We start from the raw sequence: 15,282 nt of genomic DNA on the forward strand, positions 1-15,282 counted from the left end.
GGCTGACGTCTGTGGTCATTATTATGCAGAGGGAACTGGATAACGTGCTTAAGTGGAAGCCGGCAGTGCGCTGGATAATATGCTTAAATGGAATCCTGCAGTACTGGGAAATGTGTTTAAATGGAATCCGAGAGTGCCAAAGGGGGCCTTTACCTGTACTGGTGTGGTACTGGTGTATCTATTGCAGTATTACAAATACTGGTGATAAAATTTATCATGAATCTCACATACTCCAGAAAAGTATCGAGAAGTGTTTCCATTCATACCTGGAATAAGTAGCAACAGTGGAGCACCTAGGAGAGAAGTCACCTTTCACAGCAGGTAAACCGGCAGCAGTTGTAAATAAAATAATACTGCTGATTCCCTGCAACGAGAAAGATAACTCAATACTATAAAAGAAAAACAAAACAAAACAAAAAACCCCACCAAAACCAAACTGCACAGAAAGTATTTGAAATACCACGAGATGTCACTGTAATGCAAGAAGATGACAAGTGGTGTGAGAAGTGGAGTATCTGCATTGAGGAGCTGGGAGTGAGCAGTGCTGAAGCAGATTTGTAAGACAGCTTTACTGAGAAACCTCCTAAAGACAAAACTTTGCATGAGGAACTTGGAGCATCAGAAGTTTTTCCGTGAAAACTGAATCCTGAATTGTACTTTCCCCATATGAAGCAGAAATAATCAAAGGCAGTTTGAAGCTGATGCCTTCCCTTACCAGTCACATGAGCAAACACAGAGGCTGAACCTGTCCAGCCTCATTCTATAGCAAAAGAGAAGTGAGACAATCCAGCTTTCCTTCATGCAATCTACTCTGAGATTATTTCAGCTCATTTCTCATTCTGTAACATCAGTCTGTTTTGTTTGGCTTAGCAGAAGGGAAGTCAGAGAGAAGTTTCATTGAGACATGCATTAAACAGACCAGAACCAACAGTGAATTTATTTGGCCACAGTCATTTCAGGCACATGTGAAAACACCAGAGAAAATGGAACTCTTTAGGGTAGGGTAGCACTATTTACGAGGACTCTTATTCACTACAGTAGCAGAAATATTTATCCTTATTACACTTAATGGAAGACATTGTGCTGCCAAGGTATTTTCAATCTTTGGCACAGCTGCTGTTGTGTGTGAAGGGTCAGAAGTGTTGATACCAAGAGTTTGAATATCAAGTGTCAGCTGAAATGCCTGCAGATCTGAAATCACAGGGAGAGAGAAGCTGGGAAAGAAGTCGGTACTAATGTTACACTCCTGATGCCAAATGAATAAGCACTTGAACTTGCAGTTCGAAGTCTTTACCAGCTGTAAAGTACAACTGGGCACTGATGATACACACGATACACTGCATTAACTGCTGTAGTTACTGACTGTAGATGCATATTACAATTTGCAATTTATTTTTTTCTTTGTAAAATAAATAAACTATGAATTTGAAACTAAATGTAAAAAATACCACGTGTATTAAAAGTAACACAAATAACCTGTAAGACAAACCTGATAGTTGCATGTTTGTGGGAAAAACCCCATTTTCTTAAATAATCTTACATTTTTAACAACTTAATACAGACATGCCCATGAATTTAAATTGATTTGCAATAATTAGCACTGATTAAAAAGTAACTGGTAAGATGTATTTTTAGTAATTGTGTCTGCTAGTTAAATGTCTGCATTTTACTTTAGGAGAAACTGGGCAACAGATAATTCCAGTCTTCAACTCTATCAAGAGTGACCCCAATGGAGCTCCATTTCACATGGAGGATAAATCAGGCACTGCATAGGGACACTCTGAACACAGCACAGGTAGATAGATTTTCATGAAACCTGTCAGGGGAAAGAACCTGGTTTGGGAGGAATGGCTACAGCAAGGAGAACTGACAGAAAAGAAACAGAACAAATAATAACACAATCGCAACACCCAGAAATGAGTGTGTTAAGTACAGTCTAGCACAGATTTGGAAAGTGCCGTTTGAGGAGAACTCCCTTCTTCTCTTCCATGAAGCGGTATTTCAATCAGGTGGCAGCAAGCCTTTTTCCAAAATTGGATCTCAATCCTGCAGGTGCTGCAGGCACAGAATTCTGAGGTGACAGGACAAGAGATTCCATGTAGGAAGTGGCAGACCGATCATACACTAATCACTGTATCTTTATCAAGTGCTGTTCATTCTTTAGCAACTCCAACCCACCTTACTTTCCAGAGTACATTACTCTGTGACAACTCGACATTAAGTTTCTTCATGAGGTTTCTTAACAGGACTACCATTGACAGAAACAACAGAAAATTGTGAAAAGCTTTTATTTCAATCTCCTGCATTACAATAGCCATAGTTTTATTATTGCTTTTTAAAATTAATTAAGCACTTTGCAATTTTACAACCTCTGGACCTTTTGCCCAGCACATGTGCTTCATTGATACACTGTGTAATGTACAACCCCTTTTTCTTTACATGGATTTCATGTTTCTTTAAAAAACATGTTTGAAAAAACCTTGAAACCGTGGACTACTAAACATTAATTTTAATTATGTATACAATAATAAATATATGTTTTTAAAAGTGCATTATATGGTGATAATTCTTGTGAAGAATTCACTTTTACAAAATCCTCATTTTAAGGGAAGTGCTCAATTTGAACACAGTGCAAGCAGTCAAGTTGTCCTGAGAAGATATAAATGTGGTGCAAATTTACCTTCACGACAGGTGCGTATTAGCACTAAATGGCTTAATCCCATTTTTGTCAACCAGGAGCCATTTGATGTTCATTACTGAGTGTGGCAAGAAAACCTAAGTGCAAATATCAGCTCTGCTGTGACAGGTGCCAGTACGGGTGTGAAGGTTTTAACAGCTTAACCCGGAGAAGGCTCTCAGCTCCACTGAGCCAGCAGTGCCAGAGAACTGCACTGGCAGGAACTGAACTGTCAGCCCTTCTCCAGCAGTGCAGAGAGCACAGAGAGCAAAAGGAAACTTGGAATAATGCTTCAGTCTTTAGTATTCAAGACCTTGCACACAGCAATACCCTGAGAGGTTGTGGAAGGAAGACAGTAGAAACCCAACTCAGACTGCTGAGACATTTATTTCTGCACCCCTCTCACACTGTGCTACATCTGGCATGAACCTTTCTCCTGACAGCCTCAGCTTTACAAAATCTGGCCTGGCCAAGGGAACACTCAGGTCTGACATTTGCTAGCACATGACAGTCTGTCCCAGAAGACAGCAACATCCTTCTGGCACGAAAGCAAGTACTGCTCTGTGCTCCAGCACACACTGTGAACTGGTGTCTTGTAAGAGAGAGGGTTTTATGCTGTGCTGTGTTCGCTGATAGAAGAACAACAGTAATGTGGAACAGAAGAAGAGGGGGGAACAATGCTTGAAAATAGTGTCTTTTATTCAGCACAAGTACTTCTGTGCATGTGTGTGCATGGTCAGATATGACTGAGCTTTCTGAATACTCGGCAAAAGGATTCATATAATCCTCATTCCTGACTTTGGATCCTCTGAAAGCCAAAGACCAATGGAATGAGGCAGCTTCCTCACTTGAGAGCCCAGCTTTGCTAAATGGGTGTCACAACAAAGAAGCAGCATTAAGTTGCCAGACAAATTAATTTTCTTGGGGTTTCTGCACTTCCAGAATTACTCAGTGGACTTTTCAGACTAATACATAATTGGCCATGGGTTGCTTACAACTGTGATTCTACAAACAACTTGTGATTTCACAAACAACTTGTGATTTCAATAAATAAGCACCAATCCAAAGTAAGATGCCCAAGTAAGTGGCCTGACTTTCATAGCATAGTCCTAAAACACAGCTCTTCCAGTATCTCCAGCCAGCCAGCTCTGAAAGTCTATGCTACACATATAAAGCTAAACTTTCCATGCAGTAATGATTATGTATGGGAACAATTATGGACAAGCTTTTGCTTAATAAATTTAAGCCTGTTGCAAATCTTAAACCACACTAAAACCACAGAATGAAAGTAACAGATCAAGAAGCACCGGAAGATGGTCTAACAGGGTTCCTGTGCTCTCCCTGCAGCAGAAAGGATTCTGTTTATGGGTCTGTGTAAGTAGCAGTTTACCAAAGTAAGTGCTCGCAAGTTTCTACTTTTGTTGCAAAGGCTGCAGTCTTGGGAGTTCAACTGTTTTACAATGGCAAGCAGTTAAATAAAGAAGTCAAAGCTACTTCTGCAGTAGTTCTGGAACACTGGGGAACAACTATGATTCAGGGTTCTGGAATGCTATTCCAAGCTTCTGCACCCTCCTCCCTCCACTATTTATTTTCCTTATATATATATATTTATATCATATCCATTTCTCGATCTATAATTTTACCAGTAACAGCAATAAAATCATGAGCATTCATACAGTGCTTTGATACCTTCAACTGCATTTGCAACACAAGTCCAAAACCGGTCTTGTTTCCCTTAGTAAAAGCAGGTGCACCAGGAAAAGACAATTTCTGTACCACCACCTTGAGAAACGTGGGCATCAGTTGACAAAGGTGAGAATTTCCCCAGGCAGGTCTGCCTTACACACACTTTGGTAACAATCACTCCTGCTGCAAGGAGGAGATAAGAAAAGGCACCTTTTGTTTTTTTCCCAAGGGAAACATAGGGGCTGATGGCACATTTTCATGTATGTTTTGCTCACAGTAGCATTTAATTCCCAGCTCAGATATTAATGGAAATATTTAACGTGATTACAGCCTTAATAATATATGTATATAAATACAAGTACTCCCTACAGTGTCTGTCATCCAAATTATGCATAAATGGAATACTGCCCTGACTTGGTGAAGTAATATAAACAAAATTAGAAACAAAGCCAGTAAAGCCACACTGTCCACTTAGAAAACAAACAGTAGAAAATGGTAAGAGAGATCAGTTAGAAACATTCTATGCAACCAAGAGTATCACTGGCAACAAGAAATGTGTTGTTTTCCTCTCTGGTAGCCTCACAGCATTCCTGGGAACCATTCTGCAATGACTCATGCACTCAAAAACCCCACATGGCCTTTCCATGATTGTATCTCACTACAGATTTTAGCTCTTTTAACTTTCCCAGAGGTTTAGAGCAGTTTGTAGGGGTCACTGGCTGCTTCCCAGCCCTGGGACACTTGGCCTTGAGACTCAGTTTGGCAGGTTTCAAAAAGAGGAGTGTTGCCATAGTGGAGCCATGCCAAGGGACAGAGCGCCACCAAGACAGCTGCTCAGCACCAATTCCTTTGTTCAGATGAAGTGGATCCAGCTCTCCTCACATTCCCTTGGCAGCTTCAGGGGGTGAGTCCGGCACCTGAGGGTGTAGTTCTTGCCTCTGTTGTTATCCCAATACTCCTGGCCGTTGACTTGGTACCTTGCTGCAAACTGGACGAGAGTGCTCAGCTGAAGGAGGAAAGGAGGCACAGGAAGAAAGAAAGTGAACACATCAACCTGATCCTGCCCATTTTTCTCTGGGATGCTGCAGTCCCAACGAGCACACACCTCATGGATGCTTTCCCACTGGTTGAAGGTGTAGCGCACGGACACCCGCTTCTCAAAAGCAACATTCCGAACCTGGATGGTGCCGCTGAGCCCCAGATCCGAGCTGGCCACCCGTTCCAGACACACCTGCTGCTCCTGGAGTCGGGATGAGAAATCCAGACAGTCTGCAGGCTGCTGGAAGTCAGGGACCAAGCAGTGCATAGTAAACTCCAAGTTTAAGTTGCTGTTCCAGAGGTCTGAGTTTATGGAGAGCCTGGAAAGGACATGCAAAGGGATGGATGGATCCTCCCCGGTCTGGAAGACTTTCACTTCAGTGAGCTCCAAGCCTAAAGCATCAGCAAACCTGACACGGCCGCGGCTCTGGCAGCCGGGTTCCCGACACTGCACTGCTGCTCTCTTCCTCCTCTCGGGTGATGTCGGCAGGGACCTGGCTCGGCGGCGGATGATGGGCCGCAGGGCTGGGTCACAGCTGGAGGAGGTGCTGCTCGGATGATGATTTAGCTGGGGACTCTCCTTGGTTGGGGCACTGCTCCGAAAAGTCTTGCTGTAACTTGTATGGACTGCTGGGGGCTTCTGCTGCTCTCGCCTCACTGCTCCTTCAGCCCTTAACATGTTCTCATAGAGATCTGAGAGGTAGCTGGGATTCCTCCGAGGACCACGCACTTCCATTCTTAACCGGTGACAAAAAGTCAGCGTTAACACTGCAGGTAATAATGAGCACTGCCCCTCTGCAGCACTTAATTTGGGGTTGGCAGCCACAGTAAGGTCTGAGGTTATTGCACTGGATGCAGCAAGATCACCTGGAACAACGTCACCTTCGAACGAAGGGCAGAAGCGTGGCAGCTCTCCCGGCAGCTGGCAGAGTGCTGGCAGCAAGGCGTTGCTCGGGAAGCTGGAGGCAGACTCACTGGCCGATGAACTCCAGATCGCTGTGCTGGCTGGTGGTCCCCAGGCTCAGGCTGGCAAGGGATTCAAGGCTATCACCGCTGATGCTGGAGGAGCTCACACCCAGGCTGGAGAGCGACTGGAGGCTGTCGTGCTGGATGAAGGACTCCAGGCTGTCGGAGAGGTCGCTGGAGGCGCGGTGCGCGCCGAAGCACCGTGTGTCGGAGCCCCGGGCGAGAGGGGCCTGCAGGCTGTCCTCGCTGCCTCCGGCCGAGCCCGCGCTCCGGCGGCAGCGGCACGAGCAGGGGGGACACTCCAGGCTGTCACACTGGATGCTGGGCGAGTCGAGGCCGGGGAAGGCTTGGAGGCTGTCGGGCGGGATGGAGCCGGGGCTGCTGCAGAGGCTGGAGGGCGGGCGAGGGCTGTCGGGCGCGGCGCCAGGCTCGGTGTCGTGGCTGGCGGGGGACGGATCCGCGTTCGGGGCCGCCACAGCGCCCATGGGCGGCACAGCGCCCGTCCCCGGCAGCCCCGGCCGCGGGAGCAGCCCCGGGACCCCGGCCGGCACCGCGGCCGCTCTGCTCCGCACCCGCAGCGCAGGCGCCGGGCCTCTTCCCCCGCCCCGCCCGGCCCGGCCCGGCCCGGCCCGGCCCCCACGCTCTGCGATCGGGCGGCGCTGGCGCTGCCGCTGCCGATGGACGCGGAGTGAGGGCAGGTACCGGGCCGGGGGCGAGGATCGCCGGGAAATGCGGGGCGGCCCCTGGGTGAAGGAGCGGCCCTCGCGGAGCGCGGTGATAGCGGCGGCGGGAGGGAGCGGAGCGGGCCCGGCTCGGCGGGCGCTGCGGGCACAGTCTGCGCCTGCTGGCGCTGCTGCCATCCACCGCGGGCACTGCCTGCCATAGCCGAGGTAACAGCCTGCCACCATCCCGGGTGCTGCCGCCATCCCGGGCTCTGGCCCCTCGCGGCCGCTGCTCTGCCCCGTCCGGCTGCGGCGCTCCGGCGCTCCGGGGCTCGGTTCCGCTGAGCGCGGCCGGGACAGGATGCGGGGAGGCGGTTAAGGGATAGGACGGGATCAAGTGTAAATAGATACGGACATTAATATGACTGTAAATACATAAACAGCACTGCAGTAGAAGTAAAGGTGGGTCAGGAGAGCTGTTTGTCACCTGTCACATTTGCAGACCATTGCGAGCCCCTGTAACCGTGCAGTTCCCTGGCGAATGCAGTTCCTCGGAAGTAAAAGAAAGCAATGCATTCTGCTTCGAGTATTTTTAGTAGGAGCTGATGAGACATTTGTTTTGGACGGAGAAAAAAAAAATTAAATACTGGATACAAAATTTGCATATATGCATATCGGAAGAGCGCGCTTTGTGACACAAAAAGAACAGCTCAGCTCGCACGGCACGCAGGGGGTTGATCATCTGCTCTCCATAAATTGGGAGCAGGAACAGCCACCCCGTTGGGCTGTGACGCCCAGCCCCAGGCAGCACCTGGAACTGCGCAGGCTGAGCGATGGGGATGGGGATGAGCACATGACACGGGAGCTCTGGGAGCGCGGCCGTACCCTCAGGTATTTCCACGCTTTGGCCATAGTAAATTGAACGATGCTGCTTCCCACTGAGCGGGTGCTGGGGGAGGGGACTGTTTTCCAGCACGGTTTGGTAGCTGATTATCTTTCTGCTTTAAAAATAGAATCGCATCGGGAGGATTTTGTTTGTCGCCAGCATCTCCGGGACGTGGGGATGTCTGCTTTGGATATACTGTGTCTTGCAAAGCCGAAAGACTGGAGCCTCTTGAAAATTATGTAACAGTAAAAGTGCATATAGCCTTTGGAAAGAGGAATAATGGGACCAGGCATTCAGGAATATCCCTTATTACTGCACAGAGAGACACAGCAGCAGGAAAGCCACAGCCACACCAATGAAAACCACAAAGGAATGGTAAAGTAAGGAAATTATTTTCTCTTTTTATAGTTACTGGAACGTCAGCATACTGGGGCTTAGTTATTAAGTGCCTGGCTGTCCTGTTCCCACTGCCATCCTCTCCCCTGATCCCAGTAACAGAAATGATTGTGCAGGATGATCGTGCAGGTCACAAGGTCACAGAGGTGACTGCAGCAGTGCTGGAGGCACAGAAATTAATTTCATTCTTTTATAAGCTCTTGAATTTGTGAAATCATGTGTTTTTAAAAACAAAATCTGGCTATACTGACATAAAAACTGAGAACAAGATGCTCAGCCTGGCAAATTAACTGAACTGCAGTAATGCTAGATTAGACTGGAGAGCACAGTTTGATTATTACTGTTCTGAAATGATATTTTAAAGCTTTCCATTTGGAAATCAGTAAGATTTCTTTTTTGTAGAGCAGACACTGTTCTTACTTATGCAGAATGTGCTGATTTTTTTATTCTGTGTGCTTACACAGAAATGTAGCTGGTTTAATTAAGGAAGCATGCTTTAGTTCAAAGCTGCCCAGATCAGTAATGCCATTCCTTTTGCTTTCATGTGAGTTCTTTCACAACCTCATTATAATATGAATTAGGGAATTTTCTTATGCCTTCATTGTGAAATAGTTTGTATTAAAACCAGAAGAGACCTTATGCTCCCAGTTCACTTCTACTCCTTGTTTTCAAAGGAACAATCCTTTAAATTTTGTTGAGAATATGCAAATGGGAAGACGAAGCAAGATTTGGCTTGCAGTGACCGTCATATTCAAAATTAATTGTGGTAAATTGCAATAGGAGCACCTACCAGGTACTAGAAAAATCAGTAGTTAAATATCTGGTCTGTAATATTTATTATCTCCAAAGGAGCTTTGGGATCCTCTGACAGAGGATTCAGTGTAATTCAATTCAATACATTCTATTATTGTATCATCTGATAGAATGACTACTTTTGCATTAATAGATTTAAAAATACAGCAGTGCAATTCTAGTATAAAAAGAAAAAAGTGACCATAGGATAGTTCTGATGAACTTTCAGAATAACTGCAATCAGCCTCTTTTTAAACTCATTTGCACTCTAAGCTTTTATTGTATTTCCATCCTGACACTCATATATGCTGCTGTTTATATCTGATATTCTGTTTAATCTTTTGTGGTTACAGTAATGGAAAAAGCCATCCAAGCACCAAAGGACTAAATAAACCAATTTCTTATGCGAAATCTCCTCCTGGAAGATTAGGCAAAAATGTATCAAGTGCCATTGAAAAGGTAAATAATCCTCTTTTCTACATAAAAAGAGTACCTGCTCCAAGTCAGCTTCTTGGTAACATCATAAACTTTCATATCCCTTCAGTTTTCCCATGACACTCAAGGCGGTCACCAACCAAGTGTTTTTAAGAAGGGAAGGAACCAGCTGGATGGCAATAATCAGTCAAAAAGGTAATTTTATGTTATCTGTTTAATTTGTAGTAATTTCAAACTAGTATACAAAATGCTTGTGATGAAATTGTAGCTGCTGTGTTTTGCATTTGACTTCACTGGCTCTGAGTTCAGCATTTATGAGAACAGCAAATTTAAGTTATCAAAATGGAAACTTGCTATCCTGTCCTAGTGATTACTCAGGCAAAACCATAATAAAAATAAAACCAACAAAAAATCAGTAGCAGGCAGCGTATCTCTACCAGCAATTATTGATTTTGCCTCATTATCAAGCTTCCATGCCAGTTTTAGCTTCAGTCATGGAGATCCCTGTCCCTGAAGGGGTGGCAAGACCTTTGTAAGCTGCTGTTCAATGGCATTGACCATTCTAACAGGAAATGAATTTCCTTTTCCTTTAGGATCCCAAGTGTTTGCAGCTCACTGCACAGTGCACAAGGACCAAAGAGGAGTCCCCCAGAAAGAAGGCAAAATGAATCTTTCCTGCGCAGGAGTCCCCCAGAAAGAAGGCAAAACGAATCTTTCCTGCACAGGAGTCCCCCAGAAAGAAAGCAAAACGAATCCTTCCTGCACAGGATCCCCTCTGGCACAAAGGGCAGCACACAAGAAAACTTCTGCAGGGCCAAGGATGTCCCAGTGCAGCGTTTTTATTGTGGTAAAAAAGAACAGCTGGGAAAGAATCACGAAGAATTCATTGCTGAAGCCAGTCCAGGCTCTTCGAAATGGCAAGAAGCATCTGTAGGTGAAATGTTTCTTGATTTTGAATCGGTACAAATCATTAAAGAAGATGCTGAAGATGATAGTGCCAGTGACCTGTCTGACTCAGAAAGGATTCCCATTCCCCCCTCTCCCTGCACACCACCAGAGCTCATCCTCAGAGCTGAAGAAATCGACCCGGTTTGTTTGGAACACATCCCTGAAATGGGATTTAAAGAATCCGAATATTACTACCCCGACTTCCTCCCACCCCCTTTCAACTCGTGGGACTTGAAGCAGCTGGCCATCTGTGCCTACGTGGAAGGGAAGAGCGATTTCCGTCCCAAGCCCACGGGGTCCCTGGAGAAATACATCGAGCGCCTGGTGCAGCTGGAGTGGCTGCAGATGCAGACGGTGCAGAGCGAGAAGGGCAGGGCCACCAAAGCCCGGCCCCAGACTGCCCCCGGCCCCGCCCGTGCCCTCAAGAGCCCCGGGAAGGGCAAAGCCTTGCTCAGCCCTGTGCCCACCAGGCAGGCAGTGCCCCAGGAAGGCGTTCCCAGGCTGCCCAGGAGCTGCTTGGGTCACAGGGCAGAGCCGTACTCCGAGGACACTCGCCAGGTGCGTTCCCATCCAGGCCACCTGAAACTTCCTGAGAGAACGGGATGTGCAGCGTCTACTCAGAGGCAAACTGGTGATGGAAGGAGTGAGCTGAAGAAGAAACCAGCTGCAAAGCAGCAGCTTCTCAGTCTGCAGCCTCCCGAGAGCAGCTCTAAAATCCAAAGTGTTGGTAACATCAGACCCCCTAAGCAAACCCCAGCGTTCCACGCTGCAGCTGCTCCCATTAAAGGCTTAAAAACATACGTGTGTACAAATCCAAAGAAAAATGGCAATGCCAGCAATTATGTTCCTCCTAAAAAACCAACAGTGGACAGGAAAATAAAAACAAATGGCACAAAGCAAACGCCACGCAAATTTCAGTGAGGCAAAAATCATTAGGGAATGTTTATGTTTCTGGTCCTTCATAGGAGGATCCTGAGAAAAGTGTTCCTGACACGTGGTTCTGAGTCAGCACGGTTCATTTCTATAGATTTGATCTTAAGCCAGCAGGAAATGTTTTCCCTGAAGGCAAGTGTCTTCCATTGGTCTTTCCTCAAAAATACTTATAATCGCTCAAAGAAGATAACGATAGCACAGTGTGAAGTTTAGAGAAGTGTAGAATGTCCTGTCTGCACCAGCTGAAGTCTGAGTGTTCCTTGGACTTACCCTGCTGGGTGTGAGGGAGTAGGGTCCATGCTCTTTCTCCTTGCCCAGGTGTGCTTTTTGTAAGACAGGTTTGACTGTGGTGTTTTTATAAAATAATGGAGCCTGTTATCTATGCAAAGTCAACTCTAATTCTTCACAGAAGATGATGAATCGGATATTTTTGATGAAGTAGATATTATTTTTTTGAGAAGAAGGATGGAGATAATGTTTTGAAATAATTTAATGCAGAAAGAATTCTTTTTAAGACAAAGTATTAGGGACCAGGCAGCTTCAATAATGACAGATTAAGAAAATAGAATGTGTATTTTTATACCCTGGAATCTTCACTGTGTTTACAGACAGCTCTCCTGGAAGTTCATTTTGTAGGCCTTGATGCTTTTTGTCATTTAGGGGAAATGACCAGATTTCAAATTGCACATGGATATATTTGAGTAATGCAAACTAAGGCTTTTAGCAGAGACTATATGGCCTGGTTTTCAGAACTGGGAATCATAAAACCCAGACTCCTAGGGGAAGAATTTAAAGGGTGTTGTATGTTCAAGTAAAGATATATTTTGATACAGAAGATTCCTATTTTTGGTCACCTAAGATTACTCTTATTTGTCCTGTGGTCCAGTCTAGCTTGGCTTCTTAAGGTTTAGGGAGGTGAGATGGGGAAATGTCCTGCAGAAAGAAATTGTACAACCAGGATTGGGTCCTGTCCTTAGGCCTTCTGTCTTCTCTTGTGTCTGTGAGATACAGGGGAATACAAAAGACAGTTTGGAGAATATTCAGGTGTCACTTGATCTGTTACAATTTCAAATCAGTCACAGCAGCTGGGGACAGGATCTTGTTAAGATAAAATTCTAAAGAATGTTTTTACTTCCACTGTAAAATCCTGGTCAGTGTATTTTCCTCCTCAGCCACCAGTCCCAGTGTTCATGAGAAGTGAGCTGAGGTCTGGTGGACCAGATTCTGCAAGTGAGTCCTTGACATTGTGAGAGAAAATGAAAAAGTAGCAAATACTGAAGGGTACATTATGTATATAGCTAAATTGCACTTCTCTTGGTGAGCTCATCTTGATTTTAAGATGCTTAGCTGTATCTTTCATTGTGCCTACCAGATCTTCAGCTTTGTAAAACTTCAAGGCATGAATTTATATGTAGTTTGAAAAGTGAGAATATTAAGAAATGTAGTAACAAAGTAGAGTATTTTACAGTACATGAAAACATTGCTCAGGAATAGTCTAAGAAATATTTTTAGTGGTTTTTTCCTAGTCTACTGGAGACCAAATGTGAAATTTTGAATTGGTAAAGGAAATGAATGTAATAGACAGTGTTACATTTCCAGAATCAGTATTTGTAAAGTTACACTTAATATGAACTGTAGTTGCATGTACATTCAGCTCTATGCAATTCAAGTGAAACTTAATCTGAGATGCTCAAAGACCTGGGAAACTGGCTGTGCCAGAGGTGTGGTGGCACTCAGGATGGGACGGAACACCAGCAGCTGCAGAGGACCAGCACATCCCAGTGCTGCTGTTTCACCCTTTTGTTTTGGTCCAGCCTTGTGTATTTCAGCTTTTATAGATGAAAAGTTCCTCCACCCAGTGTTTTCAAGCATTTCAATTATTTCAAGCTATGGCCAAATTCTGCAAGCCTGCCTTAGCCAGATTCACATGAACAGTAGTGAAAAATAGGAGAGCTGCTTTGCCAATGATCAGGATTTCAATGCACTGTTCTAGTTCACTGTTACAAGCACCAAACCTGAGGTGAACAGGATCCAAGCAATAATCAGAATAGCAGTCTTTTAAAACAAATCCTGTTAGATGCAGTAAATAATTTAGCATGTTGTTGTAGCATTGAATATTGCTGGATGCTAAATTTTCTAAATGGAAGCTTTCCTGGGTTGTAGGGAGGGCATGTAGATACAGGCACATTTTGCATGATCACTTCTTTAAGAATAAATAAACCCCATTTCAATCAGCTGTGACCAGAGCAAAGGTGATTGGCACTGGGAAAAGTATTTTGTCACAGTGGTGGGAAAGTTTTAAAGTAGTGTTTGTCGTCTTACAGACACCAGTCTGTCATTGGAGACTAAAAAGTGAAGCAGGTGCAGGTGGTGGTGCCACTTTAAAGAAATCTGAAAACTTGTTCATCCCTGGGCTCCGTGTGGGATCTGGCCAAGTGAGTTTATCTCACAGGATAATCACACCAGTCTAATTTCTGTCATTGATTGGATACTTCTGACACGCTTGTCTTTGTTCACGCACAGAAACAGAAATTCTGTGTTTGCCTCAACAGACTCTGCTCTTGGCCTGAGCAGACCTGCAGGGGCTGGGTTTTATCCCATTTCCATTTTAACTTCACCACGTTCTGGGCTTACACATGAAAAGAGCTCCTTTTATGAAGAGGACTATGCTTTATATTTCTTTTATTTTATATTTCCGGATATTGTCTTTAGAAGCACTTCTGAACAGAGCAGAAAAAACTATGCCATCAAACACATTTGGCTTAAAATTAATTACTTAAGATACTTCCACAGCACCATGTTTGTGTGGCTTTTAGCCTTTTTTTTTTTTTTTTCCCAAGGTTTAGCAATATGATCATGTGGATCTAAGCCTAGCACTGGTGATGCTTCTTGAAGAAGACATTACTGTGATGTGAGATATTTAAACAGAGTGATTTATTTATTTATTTATTTATTTATTTATTTATTTTGCTAGAGAATGTAAAGGTTTAGTGTTCTGCAGCATTACCTACAGAACAAATATGCTCAGGTTGTATTTTAAATAAACAGCCACACTCTGCTTCAGTTACATGAGTATAAACTTTGAATAACTCAGTTATTTTCAGTGAAATGACCCTGTTAGAAGATGTGGAGAAACAGAATTTCACTCCAATATGTATAAACTGTTCTCCTTAGTAATGCTAATGCATTCTTAGTGCATCATGTGAAGAAATTTAAAGCAATACTGTTTTTCTCTTGCCATGTTCCTTTTCCCTCCGTTGCTTGCATCTCATACCGAGGGCAGTAATGTTTTCCCACCTTGTTTTCAGTCGGATGCTGCAGGGAGGGTTGTGCTGATTCCATCAGGCTAAACTGCCCTGTTTGACTCCACACTCTGAGATCTGCCCTCATCCCGTCACTGTTCGTGTCTGTTCTGTGTTTCACTCATTGTTATTTGAGGTAACTTTTGTATTTGCTATTTAAAAGATCTTGTTAGAATTCGGAGAGAATTTTGACAGTTTTTTTCAGCTGGTATGTGCAAAAGCACATGTCCAAAAAAGGAGCTGATACTTCAAATTTCTGCAGTACGAAATTGCCTAGAATGTACTATTTTTTGCCTTATTTTAAAGGTATTGAGCCTTTGTTGCTCCCATTGCATTAGTGGTTTTTCATCTGAAAAATAAACAGACCATGCTGTAAGGACTGAACTTGATTAACTGAGGATTTGCAGACCAGCTTCTGATGTTGGTATTCATGGATTCTTATTTATTTGAACTTTTTGTGGATATTTTTGCTAGTAATTCCATGGGAAAGTGATCTTGTCATTCAAAGGTACCGTATATTTGCTACAATAAAAGTGAGATACTGCCCTGTTTGTTGCTGAG

The 15,282-nt window shown here is 44.4% G+C and overlaps 2 protein-coding genes across 6 annotated transcripts; one reads left to right on the top strand and one right to left on the bottom strand.

Annotated features, from left to right (window-relative positions):
* Positions 1-2,272: 2,272 nt before the first annotated feature.
* PPP1R3D (protein phosphatase 1 regulatory subunit 3D) lies at positions 2,273-6,417 on the bottom strand. Its single transcript, XM_058422689.1, has one exon. It carries the CDS (start codon positions 6,135-6,137, stop codon positions 5,217-5,219), a length of 921 nt encoding a protein of 306 aa, XP_058278672.1. The 5' UTR covers positions 6,138-6,417; the 3' UTR covers positions 2,273-5,216.
* Positions 6,418-6,988: 571 nt separating this feature from the next.
* Positions 6,989-15,272, top strand: FAM217B (family with sequence similarity 217 member B). Of its 5 annotated transcripts, none has more exons than XM_040079708.1 (5): positions 6,989-7,065; positions 8,043-8,295; positions 9,457-9,562; positions 9,648-9,733; positions 10,132-15,272. In XM_040079708.1, exons 2-5 carry the CDS (start codon positions 8,195-8,197, stop codon positions 11,405-11,407), a joined length of 1,569 nt encoding a protein of 522 aa, XP_039935642.1. In that variant the 5' UTR covers positions 6,989-7,065; positions 8,043-8,194; the 3' UTR covers positions 11,408-15,272. The 5 variants fall into 5 exon arrangements, with proteins under 5 accessions (XP_039935642.1, XP_039935645.1, XP_039935643.1 ...); XM_040079711.2 differs by lacking the exon at positions 6,989-7,065 and adding an exon at positions 7,192-7,257; XM_040079709.1 differs by lacking the exon at positions 6,989-7,065 and adding an exon at positions 7,270-7,920.
* Positions 15,273-15,282: the final 10 nt, after the last annotated feature.

This window comes from Hirundo rustica, chromosome 16 (genome assembly GCF_015227805.2).
Source record: "Hirundo rustica isolate bHirRus1 chromosome 16, bHirRus1.pri.v3, whole genome shotgun sequence".
In the NCBI taxonomy this organism is placed as follows: domain Eukaryota; kingdom Metazoa; phylum Chordata; class Aves; order Passeriformes; family Hirundinidae; genus Hirundo; species Hirundo rustica.

Coding starts and splice junctions, on each gene's coding strand:
- PPP1R3D (XM_058422689.1), bottom strand. CDS start 6,137: ATGGAAGTGCGTGGTCCTCGGAGGAATCCCAGCTACCTCTCAGATCTC.
- FAM217B (XM_040079708.1), top strand. CDS start 8,195: ATGGGACCAGGCATTCAGGAATATCCCTTATTACTGCACAGAGAGACA. Junction 9,563..9,647: donor TATCAAGTGCCATTGAAAAG/GTAAATAATCCT, acceptor ATATCCCTTCAG/TTTTCCCATGACACTCAAGG. Junction 9,734..10,131: donor GGCAATAATCAGTCAAAAAG/GTAATTTTATGT, acceptor CTTTTCCTTTAG/GATCCCAAGTGTTTGCAGCT.